The sequence below is a fragment of the Telmatherina bonti genome, assembly GCF_933228915.1.
Source record: "Telmatherina bonti genome assembly, chromosome: 13".
NCBI lineage: Eukaryota > Metazoa > Chordata > Actinopteri > Atheriniformes > Telmatherinidae > Telmatherina > Telmatherina bonti.
This window is the reverse complement of record NC_136611.1, coordinates 18,086,310-18,105,626: the sequence shown is the minus strand read 5'-3', so window position 1 is coordinate 18,105,626 and position 19,317 is coordinate 18,086,310. Positions and strand designations below refer to the sequence as shown.

The 19,317-nt window shown below is 36.9% G+C and overlaps 1 protein-coding gene across 1 annotated transcript in view; it reads right to left on the bottom strand.

Annotated features, from left to right (window-relative positions):
* pdlim5a (PDZ and LIM domain 5a) overlaps positions 1-19,317 on the bottom strand; it is a 67,472-nt gene that overhangs the window by 20,157 nt on the left and 27,998 nt on the right. The window contains exons 4-8 of the mRNA XM_079251648.1: positions 15,044-15,083; positions 14,091-14,497; positions 9,626-9,798; positions 9,419-9,455; positions 8,422-8,520 (exon numbers count right to left, since the gene is read on the bottom strand). Coding sequence (XP_079107774.1) covers positions 8,422-8,520; positions 9,419-9,455; positions 9,626-9,798; positions 14,091-14,497; positions 15,044-15,083 — 756 coding nt within the window. The remainder of the gene's footprint in view (positions 1-8,421; positions 8,521-9,418; positions 9,456-9,625; positions 9,799-14,090; positions 14,498-15,043; positions 15,084-19,317) is intronic.

The window sequence follows — 19,317 nt, the reverse complement described above, 5'->3', positions numbered from 1 at the left end:
GCCTGTACGTTTTGTGCAAGTGAGACAGGAAGGGCGAAAGGGAAGAATTAAGTAAGATATGGTCCAAGTGACTGAGATAATGAAGCACAAAGAGATGCAAGGCACGCAGCGAGATGAAGGACAAAAGAGGTTTAAGGTTTTCTGTGTTTTAAAAACTCACAAAGCCTCTTTGATGACCTTACAGAGCTACTTCTAATATAAATGATGTATCATCTCTCACTGTTTAGCTTTGAAATATAATTGTTGGAGAATATGTGATGTGAAGAATAAGAAAAAAATACTTTACATTTACCTAAAGACATAGACAGCATTGTCAGGAGAAGACAGCAGAGTGCAGCCCTCATCTGTGGTAGACTGATGCCAAGACACTATTTGATGTGAGAGTCCAAAATATCACATAGAAGTTGAGATGAAATACATAAACACAGGGAAAACGTAATACTTGGCTGTTAAAAATGGGATTTACAAGTTACATTTAGTTGTTGCTGTCACATCTAGGATTTACTTTCTGGAAATGTGGACTGAGCAGCACTCTGGTGGACAAGGGACATGCAGGCTACAGTCCAGGGCAGTGACAAGGATTGTGATAGATGCATTGAGAGGACTGTTGAGTTAGCATTGATTTCACCTAATCTGTCTATAGGCTGTGCAGGGCTAATCTAAGTACTGTCCATAGGAAAGAGGCTGTCAGACAGCAGACCATCCCCCTTCATTTTCATTATGAGCTTATCATTTTGTATATCATATGCCTGGCAGCAGGAGCCAGTGGTCAGGCTTCACAATAACTTCTTGTATCCACAGCCAGAAAAAAGAGAAAAAAAGTAACGTTTTTATTTTTCTTTTTTTTTTTTTTTTTTCACTTTAAAATTTTTCTGACTTCAGACCTTCTACTTTGCTTATTGCTCTAATTTTCTCCAAGTGTGACAAACAGCTGTGAAGAAATCTGACTAATAAATCCTATCAATATCCTGTGGGACCAGCTTTACAAGCCTCAGTTTGACCCTGAATTAGACTCGTGTTTAGTTTGAGAATCCTTTGACACGTCTTGTCCAACTGTCCTGTGTAACATTGCTTATCATCTCTTTAAGAATACACAGAGGACAGTTAGACAAATATGGATTTTAATTTTCTACAGATAAAAGAATAACTATTTTTCTTATATATGTTTTTTTAATGTTTGTTTAGCATGCAGAAAAGATGATTCGAGAAATAAATAAAGTATGTCTTCTCACGAAAATGCCCAAACTTGTACTATGACTGCATGCCAGCATGCTAGCGCAATGCTGCTAATGAAACAGCTGCATTTACCTTTGGGTTAACTACTATTGAAACAAATCACAAAGATTGAAAAAATGCATAAATGAATCAAATAAATCCAATGACTGTCTGTTCATCAATCTGAAATGGGCACCAGCAGCTATTAACTTGTCAAGAGAAGCCCTGATAGGAACAGGAAAAGCCTCACCCTCATCATGTTTTTGGGCAAGCACACTGTGAGATTACAGACTGTAGAGTCATTTATATGAATTACACTGGCCAACATGTTAATATAATTCATTCACATTAGCCACGGTAACTGGCTAATGACAGGTGACAAATAGGGCAGGAAATAAGATGCTCCCTAGTCTGTCATTCATTAGAGCCCATTACACTGTAGCTCATTAATATTCTCTACAAATCAGGACAATGATAACTGGACTGTATTCTGCTTGACGGTGATTGATTTTATAGAAACCTCTCGTGTGTTTCTGGTACATTTGTTGTTTTTGATCATCTATCCACACCATAGTGGGACCAAAGGAAAGAGGGAGAAGAATACAAATGTTCTCTTTGCTCTTCTCTTTGTGTCTTTTCATATTAAGCAGAACCATGAAATTCCTGATGATGTGCTATAGAGCCAATCAGTTACATTTGCATCTTTGTTGTTTTTCTATATATATTATGTAAATCCTATTTTAAGTTTTGGGAACTGGACATCTTGATTGTTGGTAATGAGTAATAATAAGTGAAAATAGAGTATATTTCATTCCCCTCAAGTGTTTACATATATATGTAACCCCTTGTGTATTGTTGCTTCAAAAAGAACTTGTATGCTGCATCTCATACAGTAAATATGTTGGTTTCTTTGAGCATTGAACAAATGGCCCATTAACATAGCTGACTGCTGTCCAGCAGCTCTCGCTACCACACAACAGATGGTCCATAATTTTGCACTGTGATATTCTTTGGATGAAATTCAGTCCTCACACACTGTAAATATACATGCATGTGCATTCACACTCATCCTAGGAAGAAGTCATCCATCCAAGCAAACACCCACTCAACCTCACGCGTGCAGAGTTTCCATACTTCACGGTTTTACTGTTTACAGTTGTGTCCACTAACCAACGACCGATCTCTATGAGACGCTGCCAAGTTGTTTCACAGTGACCACAGAATGCCATAGTTGCCTTGAACTGTCGCCACAGAGACATATGGACCATGTCTTTTGGTGCTGGCATGCTGTGAATAAATATGGCTTTTTCATTGCCGTGAATGGCATGTTCAGTGGCTTCCAGTCCCTTCTTTATGGTGTCCAATAAAAATACAAACACATCTAGTCAGTATTTCATACTAAAATGACTTTTTGATGTGAACGAAGAACCTGACTCTCCTCTTTAGCACAGTAAATACTATCAGCTCTGATTAAATAAATTTGTGGGAGCTTTCAAGCAAAGGATGCATGCATCATGTGGTGTTTTATGTTATATGTGAGTCAGATAATGTCAACACGTTTGGGAACACAGATCTGGACAAAACTGCATATATAAGACTTCTTGCAAAAATCAAAATAAGCATTTAAATAACTGTGTTTTTCTAAAAATTTGAAATTGTGTAAATGAAATAGATGAACTCAGATAAATTAAAACAATTAAAAGTTCAAACAAATTCTGTCCAGGTCTGCTCTGTGCACCTTTTGTTTATTTTCAGCTGTTGCAGCTCAGGGGAGATGAGCAGGGTCTCCAAAACGTTCTGGCACGCTTCCTTCCGAGCGAGTTGTGGAAACCTTTGATAATTTTACCAGGACACATTGAGGTTGGAAGAAACAGGATGTAAGGGAAATTACTGAGGCTAAATCAGCCTTAGAGCTCTGCAAAAAAATGTGCTTCTGCGCCACTATAGCCCCCCTTGATACAGAAGACTGCCTTCATAGAGTATAATAACTCCTTAGTTGACAATAGTAGCTGTTCAACTGCTTAATCAGTCAGCATGAAACAACAAAAAGATCAGTTCAGAAGAATTTAATGAGAAATTTTCACAGGTACTGGGAGCTGATGTTTTGCTGTTTTAATATAAAATCTATTGCAACAACATTTTGTTCTGCCCGGCGTCTCTGGAGTGATGTTTGAATGACAATAAAACAAAACAACTAAAAAAAAAAGTTGAATATTGAAATTCCAACTGTTCTCTCAGTTCAAAATATTTCTGCATTGGAAAGCTGCATATGCAAAGCAAGACATTTAAATGCATTGATTGGCTTTAAATATAAAATCTGTAAGAGACAGACAATGACTTTGTGGCTATTTAAACAGTTATTTTAAAAAAAAAAAAAAAAAACAGCTTTCTGGAGCCTTGTCAACAGGTTTCTCTGTGATTTAGTTCAAAAGTGTGAATCTGACGGTTAAATCTAATTTATTAACGAAGTAAATAAATGATAAAAAAAATAAGTAAATAAATAACTAATATCAATGTATTAGCAAACTGTATTCTGTTATTAATAAAAGAAAAGAAAAGAGAAAAAAAGAAAAGAAAATCCATGAATTTACAATTTAGACCCAGATCATAGGGGAAAAAAACTTGTTGACAAGAAGTATTACACATTGTTTGCCTTACTTGTTCTGATCTACACCACATAAGTGTTTATTTTGAAGGCTGTCTGAGGGCACTTGTGGTGAAGGGAAGGGGACACGGAGCAGCTCTAGGCAGGAACTCCAGAAGACTGGATAAAAGGGCTCTGCTGCAAATTCACCAGAGTAAATATCATTGTCTTTGTAATAATCAAAGAAAGTGACATTGTAAATCTCTTGTGGCACCGTGGCCTCGTATTCCTATCAGTGCTGCTGACATATGTACAGTAACTAGTAGATCAAACAAAAGCTATCTGAAGTTTTATAACCTTGTACCTGATTGGTTTGGTGGAGAAAACATGCCAAGATAGACGACTGTTGCCTCGAGATTGTAAAATTGAAGAGCAAACGGAGGAAAGACATAGTTTGGTAATAAATCAATGGAAAACTTTACTTGTTTCTGGATTGTGTTTTAAAAAATGTTGTGCTGCACCTGTGTTAAGTTAAAGTGCCAAAGTGAATATGTGCAGTATTTTGACCCACAGTGACAGCGTCATTGATTTTATGGTTACCACCAACATGTCCAGTTCCATATTTTATAGACGGAATTCTTGCTAAATTTCTGCTGCCCTCTAGTGGCGCTGAGAATGAACTGCTACACAAGACAAGAAATTAGGAGGGGAAATGACCTGTATGACTAAATTCTGTTGGTTCTTATACCAAGCTTTTATAAGATGTAGTTTATTTCACCTTGCAGAAGTAAGGAGATTAAAGGTGGCTGGTGGAGCAGCTGTTCTATAGAAAATAATCGCTTGAGAAGAAGCCTCAGGTAGTTGGCTTTGCACTGGTAAAAAACTGCTATTACATGAGTATCCTTCTTCTGTTTAGACAGGTAAAACACTTAAAAAAGACAAATAGGCTGATGAAGCCTGGGAAGAGACTGTATTTTACCCAAGTACTGCTTATTGTGTGTTTGCTGGTTTTAAGTGTACATTAGGAAAGATGTCAGGTGTTGCAGCATCTGAGAAGCTGTGACTGATGTGAGACGATGGCATCTGGCTTAGAGATGGGCAGCTGTATGCTAAAGGTACCAGCATATGGGTAATGGACAGTTTAAGGCATGTGTTGGGTGCATTTGACAAAACATGTCAACAGAAGTAACCGGGATGGCAAACAGATGCTGTGTTGAAGATGACAGACATTTCACTTGATCATGGTCATTTAAAGGCTCTCAGGATTAGAGATGAGGACATGGTTTTGGACTGCTGTATTCTCCTCTGGCTGACGTAGGTCAACTGAGGGGTCTGTCACCTGGGGCTGAGGTTGGTCAATAGGAAAAATGTGGCTTTTGCATAAATGTTGCCATAGTTATTGTGAGAAGAATACTTGGTCAGAAGGTTGGTATATTGGAGATCTGTCACTGGCAGATTGCAAATATAAAAAAATGTTAGATGGTTACTAGTAGTTTGATGTGCTCTGATGTGATGAAAAAAAACCTAAACTTAGCGTTTATTAGTCAAGTCGACTGAAAAGAAAATAAATGGTTATATCCATTAAGGGTTATTTCTCACTAAAATAAGAAAAGAAAAGAAAATTTATGGTTTATAATACATCAAATTATTTCCATTCATACTAACTAAAAAAAAAAAAAAAAATTGTTTGTTTCGTGACATCAAGAAAAGTCTTTATCAGACTATTTTCAACCATGAAAGAAGAAAGTACAGTGAGGGTGAAGATGTGTTGGAGGTTTAGGAAACCATTTATATGTGACATCCCTACCATTTGTCTCAGATTCAGTAAGATGACTTGAAGAGGGAGAGTAGAGAAAATAAAAGTATGGGAGAAAATAAGGAAATAAGAAACGGAGGAAAAGAGGAACAAGAAGCATCCTTAGTTTATTATCTACATTGCAAAACTTTTAAACAGAAGAAAAATCCAGCTGCTAGCTTAAAGCTGTTTCAATGTATGGCTGTAGAATCTCAGAGGAAGTGCTCTGATCACATCTGGAACAGGAAGTAAACATTCAGGAAGAATAAGTAATAAAGCTCTGGAGAAATATTTTTCATTGCAAATAGCATTTCTGCAATGACATCATCAACTCACTAAAAGTAAATTCTTCAACATTAGCAAAGAAATGTCTCAAACCAGCAAGTTGGAATATAAGATATATTGATTTATATATAATGTACAAACATGCACTACAAGCCAACATCACTACAGAGATGTTCATACAGCCTGTTGATGTCAAGATACAAAATAGTTTACATACACATTTAGATAAAGAGCAGAAGTAAACAAATGTAATCAAACCGTTTATCATTTTAAAAGAACCCTCAATAATATAGAGTTTTACAATCCAAGTAACGTGAAGCAACATACTACATCATTGCACACATTCAGAAAGCTGTTGGCCTGATTTGCTGTTTTCAATGAGCTCAGATTTCATGTCCAAGTAAACTACAAGTTATGTTACATTATAGAGAAAAGGCAGGTGACAACAGTCAAGTACTGTTTGCCCTTTGTTATTATTATTTTTTTATTTTGCTTAGATTGTTTGAGAAATCTTTTTATGATTTGCTTATTGGATACTTAAATATTTTGTGTATTATCTAATGTTTTACAGAATTAATTTAAACTGAATGATTCATGAAGTGTTGTCTTTACAGCTTTCAGGCCAACAGGCTGCTTCGCTTCTTTCAAGATCATGTTAGTAGGTCCTGTGTTATGTCTCAAATGTGAATTCAATACCAATCCAGATGGGTGGATTGACAGCTGTATATTTGACTGAAGATTTCCAGGCCACTTGTTTTTATCTTGCAAGATTTTATTGGAAATCTTTTTATTTGTAGATGATGACATATATAATCAAGGCTCAGCTGACAGCAAATCTTCACTGATTACCGTTTCCTGCAGGTTTTCATTCACTTCTCTCTTTGGTATTTAGTTGCAACCTCTGCAATTAAATAATTGATGGGATTCCAGATGTGGGCAAAAAATGCAAAAATCAAATACAAATTTGTGTCTTAAAAAGTGGAAGTAAACATAGATAATGTATGCATTTCCACCCTTTTCATCACAACCCCTGGACAAGCACATAAGCAGCGCTAATAAGAGGACTAAAATAGAGGACTAAAAATCATCAAGCTCAAAATATGTAAAGGAATAAGCAGCTAGGCTCCTTTTTGGCTGCAAAAGATGTTTCACATCTAATCCAAACAGCATCCATGGTTCTGACAGACTGGTTGAGTTCTAACTGTGATTCATACTTTGTGAGTTTCATGAACAAAGGTGTGGCCATGGCAAGAGTTCTTTACCTTGCCCATCAGGTGGCAACAGAAAGCATTTAAGTCCTACAAACAGAAAAAACCAAGTCGCTGTTTCAGTATTAACACATGGGTCGTTTACTGAAGCCTTCGCAGAATAAAATTGTAAAAATAATAATGAACAGGTAAAGAAGGTGATGGGTTTTATACATTTATTTAGCATGTTTACAAGTAAAAAATAAAGTCTAGCACTACTATATAGATTTGACTGTAATTTTAAACTTGTCATTGTTGAGTACTTCAGGTTTTGCAATACATTTCACAAATGTATTTACTTTACATTGCAGCACCATTTCAAGGCAAAATAAACAGACTTAAACAGTTTTCCTCTGTTGAATCTGTGCTTCTACTTTTCCTACAGTATCCTTTCTAATCTAATCTTTTCCTTTTTATTGTGACTCTTATGTGCGCTTTTGTTATATGCAATAACACATTCATTAATAAAGAACCTAAAATGTGAGAATACACCAGCCGATTGTTCATAAGGTCATATAGGAAATCACAACAATGAACAGCGTCATCTAAACGGAGGAAAAGAAAATTATCTGGGCGATCACCAATGTTTTATATGTGAATTCATCAGTAAAACTTAAAAGGATTTTCTAAAATTGCATAAGATTTGTGGGATTCGAAACAACTGTCTTATTGAATGCAAATGGTTGAACACAGGAGAGCCTGCTCTTCTGGTCCAGACTCAGAAGTCCACCTTCAAAAAAAGAGACTCTCACTCAATGACAGTAATGTCAACATCGTGGACAAAAAAAATTGTTTTGTGGAAGAAGTAATGAAAACCACCATGTCATTTTGGAAAAAAAAAAACAAAAAAAACAAAAAAACAAGTCAAGGCACCACATATCAACTTGATAAAAACCGTTCTTGAACCCAGTCTTCTAACCTTCATGTCTCACATTCAAACAATCCACAAGGTGCTAATGACTTCATAAGATGTTAAATGGACCACAAGAATTTAGAAATGAGCAAATCTTATGGATGAGAATTAAAATGAAGTTTTTAAAGCAGCTGTGACCTGGAAACCTGACAATCTAAACGGATGCATAACTATGATGCAACAGAGGACATGCCCACACACACACATGCACACAAACCCAAAAAGCTCTCACTTCTGCAGTCTTGTCTTAACCTCATTTAGCCTACCATCATTCATCCACAAGCTTTTATCTCTTCAACAGTCAAGTTTATCTAGACAAACATTTAACATACAAGCCAATACACTAGCTGACAGCCAATAATACCCACAGACATATAAGATCTACTGAACATTGAGGGTGCGAGCGGACACTCCATGGTGCCAGTCTCTCAGTTCGTTGTACTTGGTGCCAACGACAAACCGAGTGGTGGTCTTGTTCACTCTGCCATCCAGCACACCAGAGTAAAAAGAGAGAAGAAAAACAGAAAAAGAACACCAAAAGAGACACATAAGAATGATTCAGACAAAGTAGAATAGTCCTGTAAATCCCGCAAGCTACGATGCAATGCATGACTAGGCTTGCCACGACAACAGTGAAATGATCCAGACGGAGCTGATAAAGCAAGAGAAGCTGATGATATGTAGGAGTTTAGTGTAGTTAAGATGAAAAGTTACCTCATCACTGGAAGTAAATTAAATTAACAGTTTGAAGTGAATAATTCCTTCATTTCTGCATGAAACCACAGGAAGGCCTGCATGTTAACATGAGATGTATCACCACAAACAAGCGATGAGCAACAGATGCACAACATCATATGAGAACAAGATCACAGCAGAGCCATGACTGTCAACTGCACAATCGCCGGTTATACAACATGCAGCACAGCAACACTGTCAGACCCACAGACCAACAGTTAGAAACACAACAACCAGCTCACACATACACAATTCCTATTGGGTTCAAAAGGAACCTTTCAAGTGACATCCGAAAATCTGTCTGGCATTTTAGTAATAATACATTTTCTCATCCTACAATGAACGCAAGTCTAGTTTTTGACTAAATGCATCAGATGTGATCCTTACTTGGCCAAATAGACAGAAAGAACTCACACAGTATCATTAGGGTTTCCAGGATTATAGCGACAGGATTTGAAGTATTACTTTCTGGTAGCCCCATAAATGTAGATTTTTTTGTTAAACTCATCCAACTTAAAAGAGTAAATAAAATATCAGTATGACTTAATCGAAGAGAATTGAATATTCAAGAATATGCATTGTTACCTCACACGGTGATTTTTACAGCTAATGAAATGGAAGCATCTTCATTGTGCTGCACTTACTTTGTCTTCTTGGCTGTGTCTGTTTCCTCGTTTTGAACTGCAAGACAAAGAGTGGAAAAATCCACTTGTGTTCGTCAAAATAAATGCTGCCAAGGCGATTTTAATTAGAATAATTAGCATTAGATAAACTGTAATAGGCATTAATGTTATAAATAGTCAATGGTTCATATCAGCAATACTTTTGTATGTACTTTTTTGGGACTTTACCATTCTCAGTGCCGGTGATCTGAGCTAGAATCCTGAAGGATCTGGACTGGGTGGTGCCTGTTCTTGGACGCCAGTCTTCTGTGTCCTCCATAATACGCTTTCTACTTGCATCAGCATGAGTGGGTACATGGTAAAAATGGATGTCAGTGTCCACAACATGTTTCCTGGGAGCTCTACAGACAAACAATTAAGAGAAGGATGGACAGTGTCATGAAATGTGTTCTCAGTTTCAAAGGCGCTCTATCACAGAGGAGCACCTGAAGAGCCCTTGCATGCAACTATCAAAAAGATGTTGTTTTATGAGTTTTTATCTGCTTCTGATCATAATGCATTCTCAATTACTCCATCCCCATGATAAAACCAAAGTTATAGTTATTATTAGCAAAGAGCACTACTTTCATTTTTTTCAAAACAAGTGTGTATAATCTAAACTATGGCATTTCTCAGATGTTATGGTCATTAAAGAAAGAATGCAGTTAGTGTTTTTAGACTCACAAAATGCTGGTTCCATGTGAATGAAACACCCAAATGGTTAAAAAAAAAAAAAAAAAAAAAAAAAAAAAAACTAAAAGACAACACCACAACTTGGGCTCCCCTCATGTACCCCTTGGGGGTACATGAACCCCAGATTGGGAACCACTGCTCTATTATACTTTAACAGAGACATATAATCCATTCACAGAATAACAGTGGAATTTTTTAAATTTTCTTTCTTTTATATTTAAATTTAGGTTAATTTCAATGAACAATTCTTTAATTAAAAAACAACCAAGTGCGTAGTTGAAGCACACTCTGTGCAACAGTTACCTACAACTTCTGTTTGTTAGACAGAAACAAGGGGAAACGGTCACATCACATTTTATTGTATGTATTTGGTGTGACTCTAAATCAGTGTGATACCTCAGTGGTTGCTATTGGGGTTCTCTTGCAAATCAATGACCGAAACAGAGCAGATGAAGTTAGCACATAGATCAAAAGGCAGGAAATCACAAATAAGCAGTTTTCATAAACATTCATAAAAAAAACACTAATCTGTGATCAAACTTACTTTAAAATACTTTGAGGTCCACTAATGGAGAGTTAAAGAAAGAAAAAGATGAGAGAAAAAGTAAATTCAATTTAAAAAGAAGAAAGAAAGATAAATTGTTGGTACATAGCTGTTAACAACAAAGAGCCAAATATTCAAGTAATTTAAAGAAACTGATTCATTTCATTCAGTGCCTGTTTTAACCACACGGTGGCGCTTTTGAGCTGTCTGAAACTGCAGTACGGTAGATTCTTTGTCCATTTTTCAGTTCAGAAAAGAAGATTATTTCAGTTTTTGTCTAAAATCCTCATTTTGATAACTGTGAAGCATAATGACATGTCCATATGTCCAGTCAGTGTTTTCATATGTGGAAGAACAGTAAAGATTGAAGTCTTCCTGAGCGATGGGAGGGCTGACATGCCTGCTTGAAAATGGCTGTCAATAAATCAGGGAATTAGACAAAAGACACTTACACATACACCTACACACATACTCGCACACTGCCGATTTGTCAGGCCCTGCTGTCAATACATAACCTATAAACCTATAAATACTCATCTAGCAAACTAGATATTCTGATTTATGACTTTCTTTCAACACATGCTTGTTATAGCAGCGACGTGGGTATGGCAGTGTTGACAGGTCAGTGGGAATTTGGCCTCATGCTTACAGTTATATAGATATTGACAATATAGTCTGTGTGTAGAGTGTGTGTTGAGTGTGTGTGGTACCGTATGTTATTCTGATAATATCATTGTCTAAATTTACTACCTGCTTCGGAAAATGTCACACCGACTGCAGTTTGGAGTGATTTTAATTAGCTGATGTGTGTTTGCTGCAATATCACGCAATGTCAACTTAAAACTGAGTACATAAACATTCTAGTGACTTAAACCATGATGAAGAATGTCTTATAAAGCGTTGATGTAGATTCTTCAATTCATGGTTATTGTTCAAGCTTAAACAAGGCAACTGACGTCCTTCTACATGGCTCTCAAAAATGTTAATCTCTTCTCAGATGGGAGTTTAAATACTGGACTGACCTTTTGTTTCATAGCAGCTAGGATAGGCCTTGTGTTTGCATAAGTAAGTATAGACAATAGATGTTTAGATAGATAAAAAAAAAAAAAAGGAGCTTAAACACTTTCAAAACACAGTAAAAACAAGTCTGGTTACCTCATTCAAGCTCTTAGGAATGTTTTGAAAACAGATTACTTTAGAGTATTTGAAGGGAAACCTTATGCAAACTGTCAAAAGTGACAGCAGGCAGTAAAACCAAGTCAATAAATGCATGCAGACTGAGAAGTTAAAGCGTTTTAAAGAAAAAGAGGCGATCAAATACTGGACATGCTTCAGAGACTAACTTTGTGACTGGAAGAGATCCTGCTGTCTGCAAAGCAGAGAGAACAATAATTGAGAGAGAGAGAAATTGACAGAGATCATCGACATGCATGTATATATCTTTACAGCTACTCCCCTCTGAAACAAACCAAACAGTTGACAGACAGCATGCAAATGGACACACATGCTTGTTCTGAAAACAAATCAGTGTTGCTGTGGCAAAAAATACGATTCTCAAAATATAACACCTGCATCTAGCTGTGCTGTAGTTTCAGTATTTGCATCACCTACGTTTTCCAGCATTATTCAAGATCATACTGTTATGATGCAGACTATATGTGTTGACAAAGCTTTGGCATCATGATGTTATGAATGTGATATCAATGACCAATATAGCTGCTATAATCAATCACTGAGAGCAAATGTCAGTTAAAAGCTAAAAATTGGATTCAGATCGATCAATAAAGCAGGTTATAAAACAAAGGGTTTCATTTATAAAGTGTTTATTATTGAATAGGTTATTTTCATAATATCTGAGAGAATAATCCCAAGTGAAATGCAGCTTCTGTTGGGGTTAGTGTGCATGACTGGATGATGTGTGATTTCTGAGAGAGCACAAACCCTTTGGTACATATAAAACAAACAAACACAAAAAAGATTTAATTCAAATGAACTGAGATTATAATTTTAGCTGAAATTGTATGAATGAAAAAAAAAACAGTCCTGTGAAAAAATTTGGACACGCTTTCTAAGTTTGTCCAAACATTTGCCTGGTACTATAGCTACACAGCTATCTATTAAGCAGTGGACACTAATAACAAGTGAATAGGTGGAAAAAATGACTTGTTAAAGGTGTGTTAAGTCTGTGAAGGGGCATAGCTTATGTGTAAATCTATATGGATTTAAGCCTGAAACCTTTACTCACTGACTGATTTGCTACAAGAACAAAGAGAATGCCAAACAGCTCCAGTTACTAGTGGGGGCTATATATACACAGCTTACTGGCATCGCTGCACAGTTATACTCGCACAGCCTCCAGGGCCTTTAGACTGGGGAAGAGCAGTAGATGTGGCAGAAGGGGGGGGTCAATGAAATGGTGTTATTATAGGAACAATGATGGCACAGGGGAAAATAGTAATCTTCACACTTTGATGGATGTTCTCCAGAAAATGACCACCTCACAGTAACATGTCAGTCTGACACATTTGTCGGCAAACAAACCACAGCCCATGTATGGACAGCACAGAAAAGCATTTGCCAAGATACTCTGGCAGATTCAAAGAGTGTGGATGGAGGTAGAGACCAGCAGGAATGATATGAAGGTAAAATTTCCCTTTTAATGTTTTGCCATGAAATATCCCCAGTGGTGTGGTCCGCGTCAAATATTCATGATAAACTGAACAATACTAAAGCAGAGTGAAACAGAATGACAAAACTTGAACAGAGTAATACTATATTTTAGTGGCTGATGTAAGGTTATTTTTTTGTTCCGTATTCATCTACCTGTCACCTGTCCTTTATAACTTATATTTAGATTAGATGTTCCTTAGCATCCATTTTTCCTTTGATTTCAATTAATAAAACACAAGATTTTGTTAAAAAAAAAATAAAAAGCAACAACATAAGCTGCATATACTCCTGTCATTCACTCAAGCAATGGAAAAAAGAATGATGAGGATTGTGATTGCTGCTGCTTTAAAACATGGCAACATGACAAAACTGATCTTCTAAATGATCTATTGTATCTGGTTTTAATGGTTTCAATGCTGAAGTTTGCAATAAAATGTTAGCTATATTACTGGGTATGTCCAGACCCTAGCAGGCGCCTGGAGAGCTTAATGACACCATCAGCATTTATTATTTCTTTCTGAGTCACAATAAAACTATATTTTTGTAAACTATTTACATTGTTTGCAAGGAACTCTTTAACAGATCTCCAAAAAAGATTTGTTGGCCGTATATTCCGGAAAAGATGGGGAAAAAAAAGGAAATGATGCAAAACAAGTTAAAGATCTTTAGAGAGCCTCGGAGAAGAAAGTGGGTGAATGAAAAAGTTCACAAAGAACTGAAGAATTAGTTATCCGGGCCACCACTCACCCATTAAACTGTAGTGGTAAGGCTCCACCCTGACTCTCCAAGAGGCCCCGCCTCTGCCCCATGGCCACTTCACACGCATTCTCAGTGGAGTAGAGGTTGATTGGTGTGTTATACACCGATGACTGAGGCGGAACGAGGACAGGGGGTGAGGAGGAGGCTGACGATGGGTGAGAGACCATTGGTGGAGAAAGAGAAGGACTGGCATAGGGTGACGCAGGGGAGAATGCAGAAGATGGGGAGGGGATGACAGTGGCAAAAGGTGACTGTGAAGGGGAGTATTGACTCTCTGACCTGCACTCCCCGTAAAGTCTGGGGGCCTTGTTGTAGGGGGCAGAGTGGAGGTGGGGATAGGGTGGAGGAGGAGGGTGGGTGATGGCAACTGGCTTTATGATGTCTGATCTGTCGCCCTACCGGTATGAGAGAAAAGCATGCAGATACACACAAACATAAATCAAAACAAAGCACACTGGATGCTGATGTTTCCCAGGTTTCAATCCCTGGATGTGTGTTTGTCCAATATTACTGGTCCAAATTGTTGTCTCTCTCTTTCTTATTCTTTTTCCTGTTTGAGTGGGTGGATTGTTATATGGTTATTAGAGAAACATCAGCATTTGCAATGTATTTTACAATGAAACATGTAACAAGTTGAACTCATGCTATTTACAAAATGGCATTGCTTCAGAAGGGTGTAACCACATAAAAGATGTCTTCAAAGCAGTAAAACAAGGCACACAGGTGAGCTACTTTACTATTGGCTTGATAGCTAATTTTACTTTCATGTACATCCAAATAAAAATATATCTACACAAAATAATCAAAATGATTATAAAATATAAATAAATAAACTTAAAAATGTCATCACTTTTCATTATACTTTATTTTTGCTGGTGTGCCTTACTTTACTTGACAAGAAAAATGTTCTGATTCTGTCTATGGAAATTATGTCACTCTACCTTTGGCACTACAGGAGGGGGCTTTGGGACACTGGCGGCCCTGGATAGAAAGACAAGGATGGAAGAGTTATAATTTCAATGAGCACTTCTTCTTCATTTCAACATTTGCCTTAAAAAACAGCAGTGGCTAGTAGGCACCATGTGGGTAAGATTACACATGCAGTTCCAAAGCATTTACCAGTATTTATAGAGACCGTTCTGTCAACGTTTTACATCACACTGGGTTTCAAAAACAGGAAGAAAAAAAGTGGTTATGGTGAATTACGAGTGAACTTGAGCTATGAGCATAAAAAAACCAACATGGGGCAGCGTCTCTCATCGGTTATGACAGGACTCCATGACTGCAGAAGAATCTCACTGCGTCTGTGTGTAAAACAATGAAATATGAAGCCTTGCAGCAGAAAATGTGCTTTCTTTATATGTGTGTTTAAAGCAGCTGAATTTGTTCTTTGAAGGTGTGTATCAGTTTGATACGTTTCATTAAAGCAGGAGCTATAGGTGGACCCTCGTTGGCAAGGCCCACCAATTCACAAGTCAGGCTTTCCCATCTAGGAATTAGCTTTAATAACTGAATTAGCTTTTAATTTCTATCATTTTGAATATTGTTTTAATTTATTTAACTGTTATATTTTGGTAGTACTAAATCATCCTAATTACAATCTGTTCCTGTTTGGGCTCTTTCGGTGCTGAGAAAACTTTGTCTCTCAAGATATTTGCTAGTCGTGTGGGTATGTGTGTCTGTAAATCAATCTGTGTGTATGTGAGCCTCAAATTTCACAATAGCTTAAATGGTGCATTTCACTCTGTATGTTATCCCAATACCTAACTTTAATAAGGTAGTATTGATAAAAACATCTGTGCATTTGGTTGTTCAATGTGATATAAGATCCATGGTGCAGAATGTATCTCTCATAATGGCTGTTTAGGTTTTTAACTGATCACAGCCTCAGGCAGTCTGTCATTTAATTATAAAGTCTGATTATCAGTTGCAATTACAAGACAGACTTTGCTATTCATGAAAGAAAGATTAAAAGTTCTGTTATATATGTCGTATTACTGATATTAGCGAGATCCAATTCTAGGCTGTTGGCAAAAAGTTTTTCTTAAATATATGTAAATATCAAAGGAAATTACTTCTATTCTATTCTATTCTATTCTATTCTATTCTATTCTATTCTATAGTCATTTGAAGATACTTTTATCTACAATGACTTAGATGTGATAAGTGATCATAACAACTGACCTAACATGCATGTTTTCTGCTTTTATATTGGTCAGATATTGGACTATTAATCTAGAATTTGGCCTGTTATGAGTTCCAACTGGTCACACTGGCCAATTGCCTGGCCTGATACTGTACACTGGCGCCGGGACTGGATGGTCTTTGTGCCTCCGTAAGCAATGATTTATCATAAAAAGTCATCTGAGGAAAGTTCTTGTATCTCATCACATTTTTAGATCTACTTAGACGCATTTCTATCTTAGCAATTTATCTTAATATTCATTTTACAGATATCATTTTTCATATATTGACAATGTTCTTTAGTTTACTACCTGTTTTAATAACAAATTGCACTTTATAAATTGTAAAGTTAAATGTAGTTTTGTGGGATTCTGTGTTGGTTGTACAAATAAGGAAATGTCCTCTGTATCCCTAGCAACTGGCTACACAAATGGAGTAGATGAAACAAATGACCGTTCAGTGCCTCCCAGCTCAATTAAGAGAAAGAATAAATGAGCTAGCATAAATTAAAGGCTAAGTAAATGGTGCAGTAACTGAAGACATGAAAATGTCAGCTGCCTGACATTCTTCTCAGAGCAGGCTCCCTGGAAACTTCCTCAGGGATGATCATGTCCTTTGCCTCTGTGAATCTGAACCAGCACTCTAGTCATGGTTAGAAGCACATCAGTTGGAAGACACAAATACTTGCTAGGCATTTTCTGTCCTCTTGCTCCCTACTGGTTGATAACTGATACTGTGATAATGTTCCCGCCACTGAAATGAGATAGTGGAACTTTAACAGCAGTAGTGTTTGTGAGAAAATCTTATTTTAATCTATATATCATAACTCTGGATATTTGCTATATATTACATGCTGTAGTGAACTTTACACGTCCAGCCAACAAAGCTAGAAAACATTTACTCCATTTTGACACTGGAATGTGGCTCATAGACTGCCAGCAACCTTGCTGCAGGCTCTAGTGTTGCCAGATCCACCGATCAGAAACTGTTTTTAGAGACTGGGTTACAATTTCATGTCACAAAATCTAGAAACACAACTTTTACAGTGCAAAGCAAAACCACTGCAGGTAAAATGAAGATTCACTTTTGGGGCGAGGAAGAAACCATGTTTTAAAGGGCCTGGGTACAATTAAGACATTTGGATGGGCACAAACATTATGTGAGCATACTATGACTCATTTGTCATAGTATGCTAAGCAGCTTATAAAAGGGAATCCAAAACACAATATTAGGTCAAATAGATGGAACATTGCTTCTCATAAATGCCCATTGTTTACCAAAAAAACTTAAAGAAAACCAAATTATTCCTAAACCAAAAAAAAAAAAAAAAGCATATCTTTCTTCTTGTCCCATTAAGACTGCCTCAGCCGTGTCCCTGTCCTGCAAGTTTCCATGGACACCTTATACTCTAAATAGTCCACCAAGTACCCACAGCTTATCTGAGGATAGCTCTCACTTGCAAAACCTGTGGCGTGGAAATATGTGTGGCACATGGAGTATGACGGGGAACACTGGGGTATCAAGTAGGTATTTCATAGATGATGCTGTCATCCCTGTGTGCCGTTGCCTTCTTTACACAGCTGCTATAACTGGAAAACCCAGCATGGAAACACATGATAGGCACATGTTAAGCTGGATAGTGTCAGAATGACAACTTAGCTACTTATGAAGGGTTTTCAAATGTGAGCTGAACTGGTTTCCTTGTATGTCACACCCATTACAAGTCAACAAAAATATTCAGTTTAATATTCATTTTAAGAATGAAAGAAGTTTCTTGAATGAAAATATGTCAAAAACATAAGAGAAGGAAGAGGACTTTGCACTGTATTAGACACTTTACCACAGGAATGTGTCGTTATGACTAAAATGCGTGAGGGCCAAAGATTCATTTGGTCAAATAAAGATACGGACAGTGCAACAAACATGGCAGTTTGTATGTTTATCACCTGCATGCAGGATGGCAGTATTGAGTGTAGTTTATGAGTGGGACCCTCCAGTTGTTTCATTTCATAGTTTGAGAGCTTCTGCAACAAATCATGTCTCATGTCATGCTCTTGCATGTGTGACTGTGCATGTTTCATGTTTAGTGTGCAGCTCTGAGCGTCTGGTTTTCCTTTTCTCTGTTTCATGTTCGTGGAAGTTTCATATTGTGTAACACTCAAAGGCCTGTTGAAGTAGCTATGAACATGTATTTCTGCACTGACTCCTAAACTAAAGGCTATTATGCTCTTTGTTTTTGTTTTTGTCCTTTTATAACGTACCACATCCACATTTAAAGTGACAGTCCTCACAAAACGTTACCATGATGTGTTGAGTACTAAATGCATCCAAGGTTACTTAAATCCTTTTTGACTAGTGGTTATAAATGTATGATGGAAAATAAAATATCTTGCATATTGTCTTTTTAATCTCAGTACAAAAGTGTAGAGGTGTCACCCTAATAAAAGAAAAAACAATAAAAACATCAGATCAGAACAATTAATCCTTGACAAAAACGAAACGTTTCTGCTTGACAAAAATAATTTCCATGAAATGTATTTTGCTCCAACATTTCTAGGCAAGAAAACTTTGTGTTTCATGTTCTTAAATCTCATCATGAAATAACCCAAGGCCAGTTCATGGTTTCCAGATCAGTGGAAACCAGTGGCATCTTTAGATACTCAAGCAGTTCTGTTCATACCATAATTTAGATTGACTGTAAAGACGCTTTTTCATGTGCATGAATTCATTTTCAGTTTCACACCAGTCTGGTGAGCGGACTAGCAAGCGTCTCATCAACCACATGCTTAAGCTTATTTAAGTTAGGCCAGTATGTTATATTACCTTCTTGAATAAGAAATGGGGAGGTATGTTAATAAAATAATCTTGTACGGCCCAGAAACAAACAATCATGTTGTCTTTCTTCTGCTTTGTCTTTCATGCTTTTGGTGCCACTTTTTAATCAGAGATTGTTCAAGGCTGATGCACAGTTGGAACGATTTAAGTGTGTGCAGCCCACATGGTTACACACTTCTGGATCCCATGTAGTTTA